This window comes from Furipterus horrens, unplaced genomic scaffold, assembly GCF_987537825.1.
Source record: "Furipterus horrens unplaced genomic scaffold, mFurHor1.1.pri manual_scaffold_8, whole genome shotgun sequence".
NCBI lineage: Eukaryota > Metazoa > Chordata > Mammalia > Chiroptera > Furipteridae > Furipterus > Furipterus horrens.
The window spans coordinates 100,249,970-100,271,762 of record NW_028327178.1 but is presented as its reverse complement, the minus strand read 5'-3'; the positions used below and the strand labels follow the sequence as shown (position 1 = coordinate 100,271,762).

General features: G+C 42.4%; 1 protein-coding gene across 1 annotated transcript; it reads left to right on the top strand.

The window, feature by feature from the left end:
* Window positions 1-1,113: 1,113 nt before the first annotated feature.
* WFDC8 (WAP four-disulfide core domain 8) lies at window positions 1,114-20,848 on the top strand. Its single transcript, XM_090285981.1, has 7 exons — window positions 1,114-1,163; window positions 3,878-3,987; window positions 6,856-6,996; window positions 8,168-8,335; window positions 10,922-11,062; window positions 12,026-12,168; window positions 20,831-20,848. Exons 1-7 carry the CDS (start codon window positions 1,114-1,116, stop codon window positions 20,846-20,848), a joined length of 771 nt encoding a protein of 256 aa, XP_090142107.1.
* Window positions 20,849-21,793: the final 945 nt, after the last annotated feature.

Genomic DNA, 21,793 nt, shown 5'->3' with positions numbered 1-21,793 from the left:
ATTATCATTCTGGTCATATATCACTTTTTTAAAAATTTCATTCACTTGTCAATCTGTGTTCTCTTATAACTGAACTTTAAAAAACAATTATTTTGAATTTTTTGTTAGGCAAGTCACAGATCTCCATTTCTTTGGGGCTGGTTACTGAAGATCTGCTTTCTGCCTTTGAATGTACTGTGTTTTGTTTATTCTTTGTGTCCCTTTCTTGTCTGCACATTTGAAGAAGCAGCCTTTATGAACTGGTTTTGACTGAGAGAAACCTTCACTGGTCAGTAGTACTTGATATAAAGTAACGCAAGAGAGACCAGCTCCCTCCATGAGAAAAAGCCTCAATTCTGTGCTTTTATCAGACTTACAGAGCAGTGCCTCCTGGAAGGGAATGCCTCCTCCTTTCTTTGTTGCTAGTTGTCTCGGGGCTCGGTGTAGATGGTTACTATATAATGATAAAAAAAACAAAACAAAAAAAAAAACCCCAGGAATTCATTCATATTTACCTAAATCAATAGAATCAGGATCTAGTAAACAAATATTAATGGAATTATAGGCAAACACTGAGAAAGCCATGGCTGTGTGAAGAGCCCTCAACACACCTTTCTCAATGATTGATATGTCAGAGAGAAAAAAATATTAGGAAGGTTTAAGACATTTAAGTGCCACACTATGAAGGTATACTGTGCTCTGCATTCCACACTTAGAAACTGCCTTTCCTCAGTATCAGAATGCAGGTCACTGAGCAGGAGTAATGTAGGGGGTCCTGTCTTTGGAGGGGGCATCTACTTACCCTGCTTGAGCTTAAGGCAAGGTGTATTAATTAACGAGACCAACAGAGTTAATTGTCCTCCACAAGGTCTCCCGCCCTGTGACCAAGGCTGAAGGCACATTCATGGTTGAGTAGCCATGCGACACCACACACCGCGCCATTGGAATGAGGGACATGTGAGCAAGGAGCTTTCATGCCTGGAAACAGAGCAGGACCCTGAGGCAGGGGCGGTACCTGCAGGGGAGCAGTAGAGGGTCATGATGGGGCCTTACTTGTGGGTTTCAAAGGTTGTAACCTGGAAATTCCCACTGTTCCCCCAGCTCCTGGACACCTGTAGGTATTTCAGTTGCAAAATGCTCCTCGATTTACTGCAAGGAGTGACCTCTGACATGTGGGGAAAAAGGTAGGTTTAATGATGGGGTTCTGGAGAAACTCCTGAGCAGTCAGACTCGGGAGCCAAGCAGCCCATTGGGTTTAAAACAATGTCCTAGGGAAAGGCGGGAAATAGGAAACATCTCCCCACCATCATTTGAAGTGATTTCGATTCTTAGAGCCCCAGGAATTTAAGCTGATTACTTTACTCTCTTAAAAGATCTTCTTAGTATACATCTATTAGAATGACTAAAATAAGAACATTTACAATGCTAAGTGCTAGCAAGTATGGGGAGCAACTGGAACTCTCATACGGTACTACTGGAAATGCAAAATGATACAGCCACTTCGGAAAACAATTTGGCAGTTTCTTACACACACTTATCATGTATCCCAGCAATCCCACTGCCCGGTATTTACCCAAAAGAAATGACAAGTTATGTTCATATGAAAACCTGTACACAAGTGTTGGTAGAGGGTTTACTCATAATTGTCCATTAACTAGTGAATGGATAAACCACCTCGGCTACATCCATACAAGGGACGATAACTCAGCAACAAAACGTACAAACGATACTCAATATTAACATTTTAATAACTCCTCTATAATTTTGAAATAAATATTATTTAAAAAACTCCTTTATAACATTGAAAAATAAATTAATTGAGGTCAAAATACCATACTAATTTGATACCCACAGTCATCCATTTAAAAAATACACGACTTCTCTCTTTGGCCGGAGCTGCCATCTTCCAGTAATTCGCCAAAACAACTAAAACAAAGAAAAGGAGAGGCCCCTGCTCTATGTACTCTAGGCCTTTTAGAAAACATGGAGTTGTTCCTTTGGCCACATATACGTGAAGCTATAAGAAAGGTGATATTGTCGACATCAAGAGAATGGGCACAATTCAAAAAGGAATGTCCCCCAAATGTTCTCAAGGCAAAACTGGAAGAGTCTGCAATGTCACCCAGCACGCGGTGGGCATTGTTGTGAACAAACAAGTTAAGGGCAAGATTCTTACCAAGACAATTACCATGTGTATTGAGCACACTAAACACTCTAAGAGCCAAGACAGCTTCCTGAAATGTTAAAGAAAAACCATCAGAAAAAGAAGGTAGCCATAGAGAAGGGGACCTGGGTCCACTGGAAGCACCAGCCTGCTCCGCCCGGAGTCGCACACTGTGTGAGGACCAATGGAAAGGAGCCCGGGCTGCTGGAACACATTCCCTGTGAATTCATGGCATAGGTGTAACAAAATAAAAGACTTCTGTACTGATAAAAAATATATATATGTATATATGAAAACCACTTTAACAGTTGGAGATTTTAAAACACTTTTTCTTCTCTTTGAGTTCTTATTTCCAGTCCTCTTACGCCACAGACTTTTAATCACATGGCATATAAGTCTACGCTCAAAACCTTTTTTATTCATGACTTCTCATACTTCTATGCAATAAAAACATGAATATAAGTTAAAATTTAATGTTTACCTCTACCTTGACCATAGGACTCTAAGAATAAAATTTTTTTCTTATAGATTTATTTTTTGTTCCATTTATCACTTAACTAACATAATGATAATGAATAGATAAATAAATATATTAAAACTATTGATAAATAAAGTTTTACTGATAAGCAAAATTCTATAGGTCATGCATCTCTCACAGATATGTGAATGTATGCGAATAAAAGCTTTTTATTGGTATGTCACTTGGTTCTTTGAACTTCTAGAATGTTGCCAAAAATCAAATAATTAAAATTAAATCATCAAAAGTTATTTTAATGACCTAATTTAAATATTAATCAGCAGCTTGATTAAACCCTCTTTCTATTTTCATCAAGCCATAGAATTGGAAACCTTATATTTACAGAAGAATTTGTTTCCTAGTAGTTAGAAGTAATACTGATCACAAATCACAAGTGATTTTCTTAACTTCTGGAAAGTTTACCAAAAAGGCTTTACTAGCATTTACCAAATGATTATTAATGTTGTTAATTATACTCATCACTCTTTTATTTAGACACCTCATTTAATCTGATACACTGTTATGTGTTGGCAAATTTGAATACTATTAACTTTGATAGACCCTTGATAATAGATATTTTAGTACATTCTTTTATGTTACTGCATATGTAAGGGTCAGGAAGAGACATGGGAAATGGAGACGTGAGTGGGTGGGGGAAGATCATGTGTTGATGTGGTTGTCTGGACGTATCATGAGCTCCTAGACTTGAGTCATACAAGAAGGAATAAGTGGGATCCTTTTGTCAATTCAAGGCCACCTGGGATCATTTTTGCTCCTGGGGCACTAAGACTCAGTGCCATATGTCCAGACTTTCCAGAAAATCTCAGCTTCTTGTCATCAGTGGTGCAAAAAAAGGTGCTCACTAGTGTCTGGGATCGCTCCAGGAGTGACTGGGCAAACCAGCCCAGCACCTGTCCCAGATGAGTCCCTGTGATCATTCACGTGTGGCCTCTCTCACCCAGAGTGAGACAATGGGCCAGTGTCTGGGCAGACCACATACAGCACCGTGGAAGAGTGTGGGACCATTATTAGGAGGGCCCTGGGACTCAAGGTGTCACGACCTATGTGCCATGTGACCAGCCCCGTCCCCATGGTGCATCTCAGTTGTCTCTTCTGCGAACCAAGGGAATTGGTGGATTGTCCCTAAGGGTTACTGCGTGTGCTGCCTCTCTCTTTGGCTTGTGCCTAACACCCGCTCCTCTTCTCCTCCCACGCAGGCTCCTTTCTCACCACAGCTCCACCTTCTCCAGGAGGAAAGTAGCTCTCCTGCTGCTCCTCTCCCTCCTGCTGGAGCAGACATTGGCAGCGCCACGCAAAAGAGTCAAACGTGGGTTCAGAAAAGCCGCAGCCGCTCCTCCTTAGCAGGCGTTCCTGGGGACTGAGGGTCAGATGAGAGGCCAGGACTTGGGTCAGATGAAGCCGCTTTGACTGTGGCTTCAGAGAAAAGCCCTACTCACTCATCCTGGGCCCTGCAAATCCCTTGCCTGCCCCCCGAAAATTACTTCCCAAACTTTTCCCTATAGGTGTCTTTTCCAAGTTTAACTATTAAAATCAATCAGTCACTAGGCAGGAGGAACAGTTGAGAATGATGGGAGGAGGGCAGAGGTTGACTTGAGAAAGTTGTCGTACAGAGGAGAAGGGATGGGCCTGGGGAGTTAGGAGATTGAATTGACCCAAGTCTGTGGCTGATACAGATGCTAGGCTGATGGTAAGGGAGGGGTGAGCCCCAGGGGGATGCCAGATGTCAAGATGGGAACAGAAAGAGGAGCCATTTAGGCTCGGAGAGATACTGGCTCAGTTTTAAACATGTCACAACAGAGATGCTTACGAGATGCTCAAATGCCGTTTTCCCCAGCTGGTTGGATATCCGTGCCTTAGCCTGGAAGAGAGGATAGGTGTGGGGAGAGATCAGGATATCACAGTTAGGATTGTCATGGGAACGGATGGGGTCACCTGGGAAGTGTGTGTCGAGTAATGACAGGAGAGGGCTGAGACCAGGACTCTGGGGACCATCCCCAGCAACTGTGGAGGAAGCTCCGGGGTGTGTGTCATGGAGGAAACTGTACACACAAATTAAGTAAGTGGCTGAGAAGGGCTGACAGGGAGGAAGGAGGATTCTAAGTGAGAGTTCCAGCTGACAGTGGGGTAAGGAGCTACCATGACTAAAAGAAACCCCAACAAAGTTTAAATGGTCCCCCGCCAAACAGGAAAGAGGCAGAACTGGCTGGAGTCAGCACTAGTGAGAGGGGTAATTTGTCTTCATAATCCCAAGGTTTCTACGCCTCTTTACCTCTTTGGAGGTGTTCCTATGTGATTTACTTAACTCTTTCTGTACCCAAACATAGACCACGGGTTCCCAAGTAGCAGCCTACATCCTGGTGCCCAGCTGGCTGCTTCCGGATCCCCTAGGAACTTTAAAGAATCTGAGTCCCTAGGCCGCCCTTTCTAGAGATTCTGATTAAGTCCTTGGTCTATATTTGCTAAATAATGCACAGATCATTTTGACGTATATCCCAGATTAGGAACCATGTGCTCTTCTTAGCTCCAGGTTATCCTTGGAGGGTGCATTAAGGTTGGAATGAGGGGTAAGAAATATAGTTGGCAAGTGCTATACGTCCCAGTGGCCAGACCTCTGGGGAGATGTGGGGCTTCTGGAATGAGCTATGGGTTAGAAGAAGTCCCAGACTTTCTCATAATTCACTGTATTATCCTATCTGATCTCAATTAAAAAAAAAAACGATAAAATTAGGAGGTTGAAACTAACGATTATTACAGTGTCTGTAATTCTAAACTGCTGTAATCCCTAAGACTCAGTATTATTTAAAAGGATTATGTGTTGTGGCCAGGTTCTCCTGGAGAGATGCTCAGTTTAGAGCCATGAAGCCACACCTGCATCAGCTGTTGGTGAGGAGTCTGGCATGGTGGGTCTGGGTCCTCTGCTCGGGTTCTGACCAGGCTGGAATCAAGGTGTCAGCCGAGGCTGCAGTTCTCATCGGGGACTCAGCGTTCTCTTCCAGTCTCACTGGTTGTTAGCAGAATCACTTTTCTTGCAGTTGTAGAACTGGGGGTTTCTTACTGCCTGTCAACTTGTAGAGGCTGCCTTCATTCCTTGGCGCCTAGCCTCCTCCATCTTCAAAGCTACTGATAGCATAATGGGTTCCTCTTATAGTTTGAATCTCTCTGACCTTTTCTTCTCTCCGAATTAGGAAAAAAACCCAACCTCTCTTCTTTTTAAGGACTCAACAGATTGGATCAAGCCCATTTAAACAATCTCTGTGTCTTAAATCAACTGACTTGAGACTAATCCCCTCTACAAAATTCCTTCACAGCAGAATCTAAATGGGTATTTGATTCATTAACTAGAGGATGGGAATTTGTGTGTGTGAGGGGGGTGCAACTTTAGAATTCTGTCTCCTACAAGCACTTGAAATAAGGAAGCCATGCACAGCCCTAAAAAGAAATCCCTATCTGCCAAGCTCTTACCACGTGCCATGCCCTGTGATAAGTGCATTATAGGCATCCCATTTCATTCTGATAAGCAGCCTACAAGGCAGAGGTTGTAATTCTCATTTTACAGATGGGGCAATGATGGCGCAGACAAAGGAAGACATTCCCCCCACCCCACCCCCCGGATTTTTTAGCTGGTTGTGCAGGAGTCAGGCTCAAAGCCAGATCTGTCTTCCTTATAGTGCTTCCTCCACTCCAGCAGTCGTCCCCCCCTTAGCTGGACCTGTGAAGTCATGTGGTGGAACTTAGGCGGTCTTGAGCTCACAGGGAGTCAGAGGCCATAATCAGGTCTCCTGACTCCTATTTTCATAATATTTCGATTATGTCTCACTAATTAATCTTCCTGGTCAACTAAGGTACTAAAGACAGAAATGAGGTATTCAAAAATTGTTTCAAGAGCAGATAGGAGCTCCTGAATTTAAGGTCAATATCTTGGTCCCTGTTTAATCCCCTTCCCTGGGATCCAAGAAGCTTCCCCTTTAGTTCTACCTGGGCACAGTTTTCTGATACAGATCTATCCAAACGGGCTGGGAGTGGTGAAGCAGTGGGCTCCGTCCCTAAGTACAAACAGAGCAAGAGCGGAAGCTTAAAGGCAGACAGGACTGGGAGAGCTTCACCATTCACCGTTGCCATGGGAGAAGAGCTGAAACTCTCAAGGGATGTGACCTCAGACATGTCTTTCTTGCAGGGAAACCAGGAGTGTGCCCCAAAGAGAGGCTCACCTGTAAGGCTAATGCTCCGGACTTGTGCAAAGATGATTTCACCTGTGACGGATACATGAAGTGCTGCTCTTTCGCCTGTGGGAAGAAGTGCATGGACCCATATACAGGTAGTGGCTTCCTGGCTGAGGGCAGAGGTGCCTTTTGAGGCACCCTACTTCCTGCTGAGTCCAGACCTGGCTGAACAATTCCCCGAGACGGCAGGATAAAGAGGCCAAGGTTCGCGCTTTGCTCCTCTAATTAGGCTCCCAACTTTCAAGTACACGCTTACCGTGTGTTAAGAGACTACTGTTTGCACAGTGGCTGAGAAGCTGGGGTTGTTGTTGGACTCTGGCCTCCAAGAAACTTTTCTGGTAACTCAAAGTACTGAGCACCTAATAATAGGGAACTGTGCCTTTTATATAGCTTGATTCAACAAATATCTATTGTCAATGCCCTTTGGCCAAAGACCACCAGGAACACACTTGTAGTTGAAGGTGTTGGGTTTATTACTCATTGCAGTAAGGGAGAATGTTCACCATAGACATCCTGAGGCATTCAGTAAGAAGCTGTTAGAATCCACTATAGGACTGAGGCCTTGACTGGGTAATTTCAAGGAGGGCCTAAGTCAGTGGGGGTTTGCCCTAGATTGGGTGCTGTCGGAATGTGGGGGCAATTCTATGAGTATCTCAGAGAATTTTTTCTGTAGAGAGGGCAGGTTAGAGTGAAGATAGAGCTGTCATTGGTAGACAAGCATAAATCACTCATAGGTGTTTGGTATTTTGTGGATTTCATAAGGATTCTTTTCTTTTTTTTTTTGGTGTTATATTATCATGGTCTCAGAGTGACCTTGTCTGATGTGGATGTCCTGTGAGGTTACTTATGTCCGGCAGAGGGACAAAATGACTTAGCTCTGAGCATCAGATGAGTTTTCAGTCATGAGGGGCTGCTCTTTTTCTTTCTCAGTATTTTATTGCTCCTATGTGTCAGGCACTGTCTAAGGCACTTTGGATATAGTTGCTGAACAAGCCTTGCCCTCCCAAAGCTCAGATCAGTGGAAAGATCAGTTCCAAGGTATTCTTATGCACTCTGCATGATATCCTTTGCAATGTAGAAACGATGCTCCGGAGATGCTATTTGCCACAGAGCATACATAGTAAAGCTAGGACTAGAACATTTATTGACTGTGGCTCTTTCTGTGCCTTAAAGGGTAACACCATGTACTATACAGAGGCTGAGGGCCTGACCCCTTTCCTCTTTTGCTACTTTTTATGTTCTTCTCTTTTTGCTTCTTGCCCTCAGAACCCTGCATGCTCTCCTTAGATCCAGAAAACTGTGGAAGTATTAAGAAGCACTGGTATTTTGACTTAGAACATCATTTATGCAAACCCTTTAAGCATGGAGGCTGCAGTGGGAATGCCAACAACTTCCTCAGCCAGGAAGACTGCATAAAGGCTTGCTCGTTAACTGGTAAGATACATATCCTTGGCAACCTGAGGGCCTAATCTAACTAGGAATAGAATACCTGCACTGATACAGGTTCAGGCTTTGAGGTTAAACTGTCTTGGTTCAAGTCTGAGCTCTGTCATTCACTGGCTGGGTAGTCTTGGATCAATTACCTGCCTTTTTGAGATTCAGTTTTCTTGTCTATAAAATGGGTATAATAATAGCATTTACCTAATAGAGCTGTGCTAAAAAATGAGATAGTGCACATAAAGTGTTAATCTTTGGCCCATGGGACCCAAGAGCCAGGTCTACCTCTTGGAGGCAGGTGTGTGCTCATCACATCCACCTGTTGAGCACCACCTGAGGACTCCCTCAAGCCTGAGCATGGACAGCTCAGCACTGGCATCCCATGTTGCACAGGTAGAGCATGGAGTGGGTGAAGAGCAGGGTGGGGTGAAGGTGAGGGTTGTGGGTTCATTCCTTAGTATAATGACCATCATCGGTGATGTTGGGAGACAGGGTGCTACAGAGTTTAGAAGCCAAATGACCTGGATTAAAATCCTACTTTCCCCACTTACTGCAAATATCCTCACCTCTTTGAGTTTCATTTCTCTTCCCTATAATACTGGGATAATAGCAAAGACCTTATTGAGTTTTTTTTGGGGGGGGGGATTATATGTAATCAAGGACAGAAAGATTTGATATGGTGGCTGTCCAGTAGTGTGGGCTCAGTAAATGGTAACAATTGAGATGGTGACCATTGATCTTCAAAGTGTAGCTCTGTGTGATTTACAAGGCAGCATTAGCATTTTGATTTCAGATTCTGAGGAAGGCTGAAAATGCCCCATTGCCACCATTTTACAGATGAGGAAATAGGGTCCAAGAGGTGAAGGTAGTTGTCCAAGGGTTTGCAGTGGGCCCAAGCAGAACTGGAATTACTACTCCATGGGCACAGGGAGCCTATATGGCCAGGGCAATCCTGTGATCTGACCTGATGAAACCAGGACCACAAGCTTCCCTTTGCGGGAGGCTGTCAGGGACCATGTCCGTGGACAAGATCTGGACCCTCTCTCAAGAGCCAGCAGAAAGAAGAGGCCCGGGGAATGGACCTGGACTCATTTGTGGGACATTTAGGGTTGGGGTTCACAGAGAATTTGACAATAGCTCTGAGAGCCAAATACACTGCAGCCCGAGTCTAACCCAAGGAAGACGTGAAAAGAAACACTTCCGCCATCCTGGAATTTACAATCAGAGGAGGACAACGGGAGGCAGGTGCAAAATCCTGAAGAACTAATTTAAGTGCCATCTGTGCGCTAATGACCCACAAATGTGTATTGCCAGCCCAAATCTGCCTCCCGGGCTCCAACCATTTACTCTAACCCTTCCTCTGGATCTCACAAACACCTCGCACTTAACTTGTCTAAAACTGAATGCCTCGTCTTAGCTCTCCCATCTCAAACCTGCTGTATCCATGGTTCTCCACATCTCGGTTGGGAAAAAAACCCAACAACTCCTAAGTCACCCTTGATACCTCTCTCTCTCAATCAACATCCTTTAGGTTAGGAAGACAGATCCAGTATCTGACTGCTCCTTCCCACTCCCCCAGCTGCCACCCTGATGTGAGGTGGCATCTTCTCACCTGGATTATGGCAACAGCCCCCTCGCAGGTCTCCCTGTTTCTGTCCTTCCCTTTTTACAATCTATGATCAACACATGGCCCTGGCTGGTTTAGCTCAGTGGATTGAGCGTCGGCCTGCGAGCTAAGTGTCGCTGGTTCGATCTTCCAGTCAGGGTACATCAGAGAAGGAAAACTCTGACTCCAAAAAACCTCTGCTGCCTTGCGGCATACCTCTTCAGGGGAAAGGCTAAGGGAGTAAACCCCGACAGAAAATCCGGAGCCGGAGTCCCTAAGGCGGTTTGACGTTGTAGTCAACACCGGCAACTCCTGCGGCGCACCTGAAGCCAAGTTGTATTGACTCCGTCTTTCCCTTGGATCCTTCAGCTGCGAAGAGAGGGGGGGTCTGCTGCATGGGCAACAGCAGACCCTCCATATCACCCTGCCCAGGCTCTGTAGCTTCAGCGTCATCGCAAGATGTCGATTCAACACGGGAGGAGACAGATACGATGTCACTCCCGAGTCGGACTGCACAGCCATTCTCGGCGGTGCAGATAGACTCTTAAGAAGCTACACCATCGTCTCTCGAGACGGACGGCTGCCGACGACGATCAACACAATGGTCCCAATGATCCCTTCTAAATGTGAGTAAGAGTATGTCACTTCCCATTCAGAGTAAAACCAAATCCCCTAAAATGGCTTACATTGAATTGTGTAGATTTCACGTAATTACTCCTATTTTCCAGAGAAGGAAAGAGAAGTCACTCATTCAGTGGCAGGACTGGGGCTTTACCTTGGGGCTTCAAACACCAGTCCTAACTCTCTTTCTACTCCGTCCTGTGCAATGTTGAGGCTTTTCATTCTTCCACAGCCCGCTAGAGGTGAGCAGAACGAACCAGTCACAAAGACACTTGTTTTGAAGAGAAGGAAAAGCCGTTTGAAGGGCAGTGGGAAAGGGTGGGGTTTGAAGAAGCTCACGTCTGCTCTTGTTTTAGTCAAGAAAGGAGCCTGCCCACTCTTCCCTTCCAAGATCCGTATGAAATGTTCGGCTTCATGTAAGAGTGATGCTGATTGCCCTGAAATGGAAAAATGCTGTGAATCCGTGTGTGGCTTTGTTTGTTCCAAGGCCTGGGCAGGTGAGGACGGGGACCTACCTCCCAGAGTCTGCTGGGCTGAGGATGCCATGCTGCGTCTTGGGTTGACCTGAGAGGTCTCTTGGGAACCTTTCGCCTTTTAATGTTCAACCAGTGCTGTCAGGTTGCCCTCCTGATCTTGGGAGACTGTATGTTATTCAAAGCCAATCATGCATGTTACCGCTCCCCATTTTCCCCATGAAAACTCATTTATTCTGAATCTCACTCTTCAGTGGCCTACAAGGTGATAGTATGCACTTATTGATACCAAAAAAAAAAAAAAAAAAAAAAAAAATCATAGCCATTGAGTATACTCCCAATAAGCTCTAGTGTCTGCACAGGACTTCAGAGCATGCACTACATATTCACATCCTGCGCGGTGTGCTGGGGAAAGATTGGTAGCACAACGTTGTCAGGGTAGAAGTGAACTTTCCAGCCTCTAAGGCTAATTAGTGCTCATTCTGCCACACAGTGCTGAGATAATACGGTCTTGTCCCTGGGATTGTCAATGTTTTGAGGGACAGCATGGTATGATGGAAGGAGTCAAGACTTTTTTAAGTCCCTTCAACTTTTCTACTGGTTTTCTGTGTGGCCATAGGCAACTCATTTCCCCCTATATGGGCCTCAATTTCTACAGTTTATAAAGCAAGGAAGTTCTGGGTAATTTCTAATACTCTTACCTCTGGTACTCTGGGATTAAAGAACCCAAATCCATTAATTCTGTAGGAACAGGTAGAAATATTATCAGATTTTAAAAGTCAGAGATAGCAAGACTTTTTGATGCTCCCCAAATTATTAGCTGTAGAAAGTTGATACTCTGCCTCCTTCACTCTATTTTCACACTAGGGGGAAAATAAGAGGCTTAATCAGAAGAAAACCCTGTTTAGGTGTCCCAAGATTACCCAAATTTGTCTCAAGTTATGATCAAGTATTTCAAGGTCAAGTATTTTGTTTTCTCCCATAAAGTCAAAGCAGGTTTCTGCCCCCAAAAGCCCACATCGTGTCTAAAGATCGATAAACCCAAGTGCCTGCGTGATGAGGATTGCCAACTGGGAGAGAAGTGCTGTTCACGTTGTGGACTGAAGTGCCTGGAACCTGACAACCAGATAGTAAGTAAAATATATTTTCTTTAAGAATATATATTTTTTAATTGTATTTATTGATTTTTAGAGAGAGTTATCAATTTGTTGTTGTACTTAGTTATGCACTCATTGGTTGATTCTAGTATGTGCCCTGACCAGAGATAGAACCTATGACCTTGGTGTATTGGGACGATGCTCCAGCCAACGGAGCTACCTGGCCAGGGCAAGTCAAAAATATTCTCTTCAAAATCATTAATTGTGGGTAGCATGATGAAAAGCTATCAATTTTGTCTTCTGTCCAGCTACCCTGCAAAAATGTCTTATTAAATGTAACTATTAATTAGGTTACTTTCATTTCATATATGATTGTATCATCTGGAGATGATAAATTTGACTCTCATTTTTCCCAACCCTATGACTTAATTTGCTTTCTTGTCTTATATTATATAGAACCTCCAAAATAATGCTGAAAATAAGAGCAATGACATCTATTCCTATATAGTTTTTTATTTTAAGGTCAATATCTTTGCTGTATAAAATACATTTCTTGTGGGTTTGGGATAAACAAGTTTTATCATATGGGGAGTGTTTCCTTTTTATCCATTTACAGCTTCTATTGGAAATTACTGTTGAATTTTAGCAAGTACCTTTTAGGCATCTAGTTATATAATGAATTTTCTTCTACAATTTGTTAGTATAATAACTTATATTATTAAATATTTGTATGTTGAACCATCCTTGCATTTCTGGAACTACCTTAATTATACTAAGGTTATACCTGTATTAATACACTCTTGGTTGTTTTAGCAAATAGTTTACTTAGAATTTTCACACCTATAGTCAAAAGAAAAATAGGTCTATGACTTTTGCTATTTGAGTCATACTACTTTCAAAAAACTAGCATGGGAAACTAGTTGGAAAACGTATGTTTCCTATGATCTGTAATTATTATCATTTTTAATTGTTATTCTATTACAGTTGTCCCAATTTGTCCCCCTTTGCCTTCCTCCACCCACCCCGCTTCCACAGTCAATTCTCACACATGTCCCTGTCCATGAATCATTCATATGTGTTCTTTGTCTAGTCCTTTCCCCTTCCTTCCACCATTGTCCCCTTCCCCCCTCCTCTCTAGTCACTGTCAATCTATTCCATGTCTCCATGCCTGTGATTCTATTTTGTTTGTTAGTTTATTTTGTTCATTAGAGTCCTCTTAGGGGTGTAACATTTTAAGCAATATATTAGTTCTCTGTTCTTTGAAGGGCAGACAAAACTCCAAAAGTATCTAAGTGAGATTTCTTCTATAATGATATATTTTTACTAATTTTTTATACTTCATCTTATAGTCTGTACAGGCTTTCAGCTCTCCTTCTGTAAATTTTGGTCTTTTATGTTTGCTAAAATGGATCCATTTTCTCTCTGTTTTCAAATGTATTATTTTAGAGTAGTATAAATTGCTCTGTATGTAATTCTTTTCATATCTTTAACTTTGGTTAATGTTTTCATTCAAACATTCATGTTTCCGTCTCCCCACCTATGCACCAACTATTCAATTCATTCACTCACCTATTAATCCACTCATCTAGCCCTCTAATTGACATACCTTTGAACTCATTTGTCTTCCCATCCATCCATCCACTTCTGCCACTCACTGTCCTTCTACCTATCCAGCTGCTCGTTTTAAATCCAATGTTTCCTTCACATACCTATTATCTACCTATTTATCTTTTACACACACATATTTCCCAATAACCATCAGCATACTTCTCCATCATTTCTATACCCACCTCCCCTCCTTCTACTTACTCATTCAAACAGCTTCCATTAATAGACCCATTCATCCCTTGTGTCTACAATTCATTTTTTCTCTTAGAAGTGATACCTTCTTTTCTGCATTCCCGCTTCATAGAATCTCTTCTTTTCAGACACTCTGGAATGAAAGGATTCGGCTTCTGCTATATACATCTGTTTTTTTTTTTTCCTTCCTAGACTATTAAGTAATACAGATAACTATTGCTTTTATCCCTCTGAAATTCCTTTCCAAGAGCTGAGTGCTAGGGAACAATGTTGAGTCACTTCATAGACCAGAAACTGGTACATGGGATTGATGACATCACTGGTGAACCATTAGTCCAGCAGGAGGATGATAAAACGGAAGCAGTTGCTGCCAGGCAGTACAAGAGTATGGCAAAGCGAGTCACTGAACTATGCTAGGAGCCAGGCAGTGCACCACCAATTTTCTGGAACGGAGACTAATAAAACCTGGCCCTATGTTTCCATGCTTTTCTCAAACAAGATCACACCTGTTCAATCCAAAGAGGCATACTGAGCCCGCCCGGTGAAAGAACCAGGAAGATGTGGTTGTTCTTTCAATTGTATGTGTGGTTTTGGTGCCGTGTCCCGATTAGACGCTAGTTAAGAGAGCGTGCAGCATCTTTTCTAGTTTAAATGGTGAACTAATATGAAAACAAATGAGTAGAGTTATTGAAGAGGCTCTTCTCTGCCTTTCAGAAGAAGGGTCACCTGCACATGTTGAAAATATCTCTGCACATGTGTCAAGCTATTCACAAGAAGGCAAGGACAGGCTAGATCTCAAATGGTGTATAAATACGCCAAGCTCTAGTGACTTGACAGTCATGCTTTTGCCATAGTAGCCATGATGGCGATGATCTGTGGATCTCCCCAGCCCCTAAAGACAGTTGAACCATAGCACCAGTAGGCCTGAGAACGCCAAGGCCTGTGACCTGGGCTTTGTTCCGCTGTCTCTGGTACATGCCCCTCTTGTGACAATGAGGGCTCAGCCAATTGCTCTCAGTGGTCGTTTCTCTGACTTTGGGTGACTGTGTCCACAATTCATTTTTCTCTGTTAGGAGTGACACCTTCTTTTCTCCATCCATGCTCCATAGAATTTCTTCTTTTCAGACATCCTGGAATGAAAGGACAGCTTCTGCTATTTTTATTAAACTGTATATATATTTTTACATCTTGTTTTCTCTCTTCCTAGGCTATTAAGTAATATAGGTAGTTAGTTAGTGCTTTTGTCCCTCTGAAATTCCTTCCTAAGAGCTGAGCGCTAGAGGACAATGATGAATCACTTCATGTAACAAGAACTGAGCTCTGTGGAGGGACTGCTTAAACTTCTGATCTAATTCTCATGGGTGAAAATCATTCCTTTCTTTTGTGTGAAACATAAAATCCTCAGTCTTTTGGAAATCCTCGAAAATAAGAAATATGCACCTACATAAATACGAAAAGGTCCTATCTATGTACAGATGTAGTAAATAAGACCATATGGAATTACTGGACTAAAATAATAGTGTAGATTTTTATTCAAAAATTTAAAAAATGTATTTAGAAAGTGTTGCTAAGTGTTGATGCTGACAGTTTTTCTCCTGCGAGGGACCCAAGAAAACGAGTATAATAAATAGTTGGTAAAGGAAATGGAGTTGAGGGAACATGTCACACTGGCTGTGCCTAGACTAAGAGGACAGCTTTACAATAATGAGAAAACAAAATCTTTTTTCTATTCCAAAGATTCAATAGGGTGACCATAAAGTCTAGAATTATAGGTAATACTATTTCATCATTCATTGTAATGTAATATCAATAGATCACTTATTAAGAATTTGCTTGGTTTCCAGACTTCATGGCCACCTTGTATAATTCTTCCTCTCTTCTGGGAAGAACAATAAAATTTATTCCTGTTGTCTTAAAAAAATACTCCTTTTTACACATTATGATTATCCCCAGTGAGGGTCCTTTACTATCCCTGGGGGTGACTTCAATGTAATCATTGCCTTTGGAGTTTCGGGGCGAGGTACAGGATATGGGAAATGACCCAATCCCTGATCCCCTGCTCTACTCTTCCATCCTTCCCTCCCTTCCAGCAAAGTAGACAGTTACAGCCGATGTCAGGGTCACCTAATATGTCTCAACAGTGTTTGCTGATTCTGTGATTGCCTGAGGAATCTTTGCCTGGTGAGACCAATAAAAGACAAACATCTCTTCCAGGGTCTTTGAAAGATGATGCTTCTTTTATATTCAGTGACCTAAAAAATCTATTTCTGGCTTTCTTCAACAAACCCCTTCAATTATTTTGTGAAAAAAAAAAAAAGTTGCCTTGAATATCATTGTTGAATGATTTTGACCAATGTAAAATTCAAGGGATAGCTTTTCCTGGTTTTCCTTCTACTGCCACACACGCAGTTCCTTCACTGTTGCACAGGAAGAGTAGTTTGAATGGTCTCCATGATTCCCACCTGTCATCACAGTCTGTGATTCTAACCAGCTCTGAAGTCATTTTGCTTTCCATTATCCTGACAGCCTTCTCACTTAATTAGAACTTGAAAATGTTGCTGTGTTTAATACCCTTTAACATTAAGGGCCTTTTTGGTATCTTTCTTTGGTTTGAGCTCTCCATTCTCATGAATATCTAAAATGATGTACAATATTTGCTCCTGTCTGAGATCTTTGCTTCTGGTACTCTGATGATGACACAGGACATGGGGGTCCTGGTGGTAATTGCACACTGTGTATACAGAGAGAATATCTCTCATCTGTCCTCCTCGGGATCTTGGGAAGCATCCATATCTACCTGATGAATTTCATTTATTACCTTTCATTTAACTGAGATTATATTTTCTTGCTGCAGTTACTCTACCAGAGAAACAATTCATAAATCAGAGTCATGGTCACAGTATGAATTGCTTTCTCTTTCTTCCCCTCAATTTTTAGTAACTTCCTTATTTGGTTTTTCAAAAGAAGAACCCAGTAATGGAGACTTCCTTTAATATAAGAATGTGGTCCGGTCATAAGCTATCATCCATTTCCATATGTAACTGACTCTGTCTGGTTTCAAGTGAAGTGTGCAAGACCCAGACATTGGGAAACCATGAAGCCATATGTCAACTATGAAGACAAATCTGCATCTTGTAGCTGTTGAGATGTATTATAATTACAATTGTTTATAAATGCCATATTTTATCTTCCTTTTGACAAATTGCACAGTTCTGGTAAAAATAAATGCCACTATCTGCATGATTCACAGAATTCCCCAATTTAATTATAATTAGTGTGTGTGTGAGAAGGAGAGTGAGACAGAGATGGTAAGACATTTCCAAGAGGAAGGAAGCTCTTGTATGGCACAGATATTCCTTTCTTCTTTAGGGATAATTAGGCTATTCCAGGAATCATAGTATCATTCTTGAAAGAAAAGATTCCCTCTGTAAAATTTTTCAAAGGTGTAGTGCATCTAGAAGATTCTCCCTGGTGTTAGTGTGTGTCTAACTCGATTTCATTACATCTTTCTTTTTTTCATTTTTAGAGCTTTGGCAATGAAGTCAGAAATGTGCCAAGTAAAAACAAACCGAGACTTCTGGCCAAGATGGAGGAATAGGTAGGCACGCTTTGCCTCCCTCCACAACCTTAAGAAGGAATACAACTACCTCAAAACTAAAAACAACCAGAACTATCAGAAAATAAAACTGCATGAAAGTTCAATAAACAAAGATATAAAGAAATAATACTCATCCAGACAGGTAGGAGGGGTGGAGCCGGGGTGGAGAGGACACGGTGTGGTGGTGACGGCAGTAGTGGCGGCAGCAAGGCAGTGGCTGTGGCCATGGTGAAAAGCGCAGTCACACATTATAAAAGCTGGAGGGATACCAGGGGAGTGCTCCCAGCACCACACCAGAACGCACAGCACATGGTTCCAGTGTCAGGGAAAATAAAGCCTCATTGCTTCTGACTGTGAAAACCAGTTGAGGTTGGAGCCGCAGAAGAAACTACCAGTCTCTCTGTAGAGTCCTAGAACATCTGCAAACCCACCCACCCTGAGAACCACAACCAGGGTAATAGCTAGAGGGACACCAGTCCCATATGGGAAGTGGGAGAAGAGCCTGGAAAAGGGGTAAGTGCTGAGCAAGCAGCATTGTTCCCTCTCAGACCCTTCCCCCTCCCACAGCACCACAACGTGGTGAAATGCGTCACCCTGTACTGATGAATACCTAAGGCACCGCAATGTAACAGGTGCGACAGCTCTACCTAACACACAGAGGAAAATACAGAAGGCTGTGAAGCTGAGGATATAGAGAAGTGTGATCCATAGAGGGAGCAGATCAAGGTTTCCAGTGGGAAAACTAAGCGATGAGGAGAAAAGCAACCTAACAGACACAGAGTTCAAAACACTAGTGGTAATGATTCTCATAGACTTGACAGACAAGATTGAGTATGACAAATGTATAAGGGAAGAAGTGAAGGCTATACTTAGTGAAATGAAGGAAAATACACATGAAACCAATGATGAAGAGAAGGAAGTCAGGGTTTAAATCAATAATTTGGAAGAAATAAAGTCAACCAGTATAGAATGAAGAAACAAGAATTGAAAAATGAGGAGAGGCTTAGGAACCTCTGGGACAACTTTAAACATGCCAACATCCAAATCATAGGGTGCCAGAAGGAGAAGAGGAAGAACAAGAAATTGAAAACGTATGTGAAAAAATAATGGAGGAAAACTTCCCAAATTTGGTGAAGGAAATAAACATACAAGTCCAGGAAGCACAAAGAGTCACAAACAAGCTAGACCCAAAAAGGACCACACCAAGACACATCATAATTAAAATGCCAAATGTTAAAGATATAGAGAGAATGTTAAAGCAGCAAGAGAAAAGCAGAGTTATCTACAAGGGGTTCCTATAAGACTATCAGCTGATTTCTCAAAATAAACTTTGCAGGCAAAAAGGAATTGGCAATTATCCAGCAAAGCTGTCATTTGGAATGGAAGGGCAGATGAAGTGCTTCCCAGACAAGGTAAAGCTAAAAGAGTTCATCATCACCAAGCCATTATTATATGAAATGTTAAAGGGACTTACTTAAGAAAAAGAAGAAAAGATCAAAACTATGAACATTAAAATGACAACAAACTCACATCCATCAACAAAAGAATCTAAAAAATGAAAACAAAACAAACAAAGAAAACAACCAGAATAGGAACAAAATTATAGGTATGGGGATCATTTGGAGGATTATCATCTAGGAGAAATGGGGAAAAGATACAGGGATTAAGAAGCATAATTGGTAGGTTCAAAATAGACAGGGGGAAGTTAAGAATAGTAAAGGAAATGGAGAAGCCAAAGAACTTATATGCATGACCCATGGACATGAACTAAGTGGGGGGACTGGTGGAGGGAAGTGGGGTACTGGGTGAAGGAGGGGAAAGGGGAAAAAATTGGGACAACTATAATTGCGTAATCAATAAAATATACCCAAAAAAGAAAAAAAAAATGACACATTCTGTCAATAAAGCCTTCCCTGTTTACACGCGCGCACGCACACACACACACACACACACACACACACCCTGATTTGTATTTGATTTAGAAAAGAGTAAAGAAAAGAAAAACAAAAACTCAGTCTACGTAATCTCCAAGGTGACAGGGATTAGAGGGCTTTTCTAGTTTTATGAGCATTTGTACTACTGATTTTTATGTACTCTTATTTTTGAGATAAACAGAACTCTGGGGGAAACTGTTGAATCCCAAATGCATTTCACTGTGATTCCTTTCAAGCTCGAATCAGTTCTCTAACCTAATGACAACTTGTCTCTTTGGTTTCTGGCCTGTGAAATGTCAGCTCCATGTTCCTAGAAGTCACACGTTTATGATGAGCCAGGGCCTCTTCTCAGTGTGAAAGCCATCGGCCCTCTTGATTTGGGTGTATGTGCTTAATTCAAAGGATCTAAACCTAATCTGTAAATGATCTTCTAACTGTTCATCATGTTATTGATTATTTTGATTACCTTACTTAAGGATTAGTCATACTTTTTAATTTGATAGAAATAAAGTTTTACTTCCTGCTTAAAAAAAAAAAAGAAAGAAAGAAAAGAAATTCTGAGTTTTCATTTACTTTCAAGAAAATGTTACCTTATTTGGGATCCCTGGGAACCACTTGGACATTTATAGACTCTGTGGATCTTTAGCCCCTGTCCTCACTAAAGACACGACCTTCATTCTCTTTGGACCCACTGTTCCTCTCTACTGTCAGTTCCATAGTAAAATATTATATTTACAGTAATATCAGAAAATTCCTTAGTGACCTGTGGCAAGAACTTTGACACTCAGCTCCCTCTCAACTTAATCTCTGACACTCCCTTGCTGGGTGACATTAAGTTGGCATCTTTCGCTTTTCTGGGCCTTAATGATCCCCACCTGTAAGATGAGGAAATGGGACTGATGGGCCCACCCAGTCCTTCCACTTCGGTATTTCCATTTCCTCCTCAGCGGAGTTTGGGAGAATGCGGGTAATAGAAATAAGAGAGACTGTGCTGCTTAAGACCTCTTGGTTGTGCATTAGAAATTCTGTTTCTTCATCTCTGTGGGAGCTCTAGTGATATTGTGAAGTTGGTGGGATGGGATTGTGTGGTGTAACTGTCTGACACCAAGCTTTTGTTATTGTAATGTAAGTACCTGACATTAAACTTTTGGTTGCCAAGGCATTCATTTCAAAGACATCCACCTCTGCTAAACATATTTCCAGCTGGAAGATGCAGCCATCAGCAAAACAACTCAGTAAAGGATGAGGCTGCCCCATCCATGAAGTCTCCCTTTTAGGGAGCCCTGAGGAACTAGATAGCTGACCACTGGGGTGGCCCTGCTTCTCCCACCCCATGCCCGAATTCCCACTTTTGTGTTTCCAGCTCTCCAATAGAGAGTGAACTGTGAAACGTTACACACCCCACACTTGGACCTTAATAAAGGCAGAGCCCCACATCCGCACTTTCTTCCCCTCTCTCTGCCCGCAATCTTGCTTTGTGGCTCTCCAGCCTACCATGTACCCTTTGAGACCTGCGAGCAATAAATCTTCAAAGTTCCCTGATAGTTTTGTAGAGGTGAGTCCTGCAATTATAAGAACCACAAGGGCTGGTCCAAGCACCACATTGGTCCTCATGGTGGTAGGGATGTCTGTGGGGCTCGCTACCTCAATGAATACAGCCACCTGACCTCAGATGTTCTTAGCCAAGGACATCACCATCCATAGGTTAAGGGGCTCTGTCTGTGATCTTAAATTTTGTGACCATACAGTCGCTGACTGATGATAAGGTTGGCTTTGTCTGGCTTCTATCCGTCAGGTAGGAGAGTTGGAGAACAAAGCTTGGCCCACAGTGCAATACTTAGTTAGGAAAGGGAATGGGATCCTTAGAGATGACATTTGCTCTTGGGAGAGTGTCTCTCCCTCGATGACGACTGGTTGACTGACTTGTGTGTTTTGGATTCTGTGGCTGTAGGAAAGCTGCCAAATAGTCTAGCACTCTCTCCAGTGGCTCCTACATCATTCCAATTAGAATCCAGCAACTTGGCTGCATTATTGCCCTTTATTGTATTGTAGTCTCTCAGGCTGGCCTCTTTGCTTCACAGTTCCTCCTCAGACAACAGGAGTTTGCACCAGGTCAGAGAAGCTCTGACATTCTCTCCTGCTCTCAAAGCAACACAACCTTGACAAACTCTATCTGCAAACTCTGCTATCAGCCTGCTTCCTTCTCCACACCCTGCTCTGGGGCAACATCTTTATGCTTTAACCTTGGTCAAAGAGTATGAGTGACCTAAAGGAAAAAGGGGGAGGGGTGGGAGGAGAGCGTGGGAAAGGGAGAAAAAGACCCAGA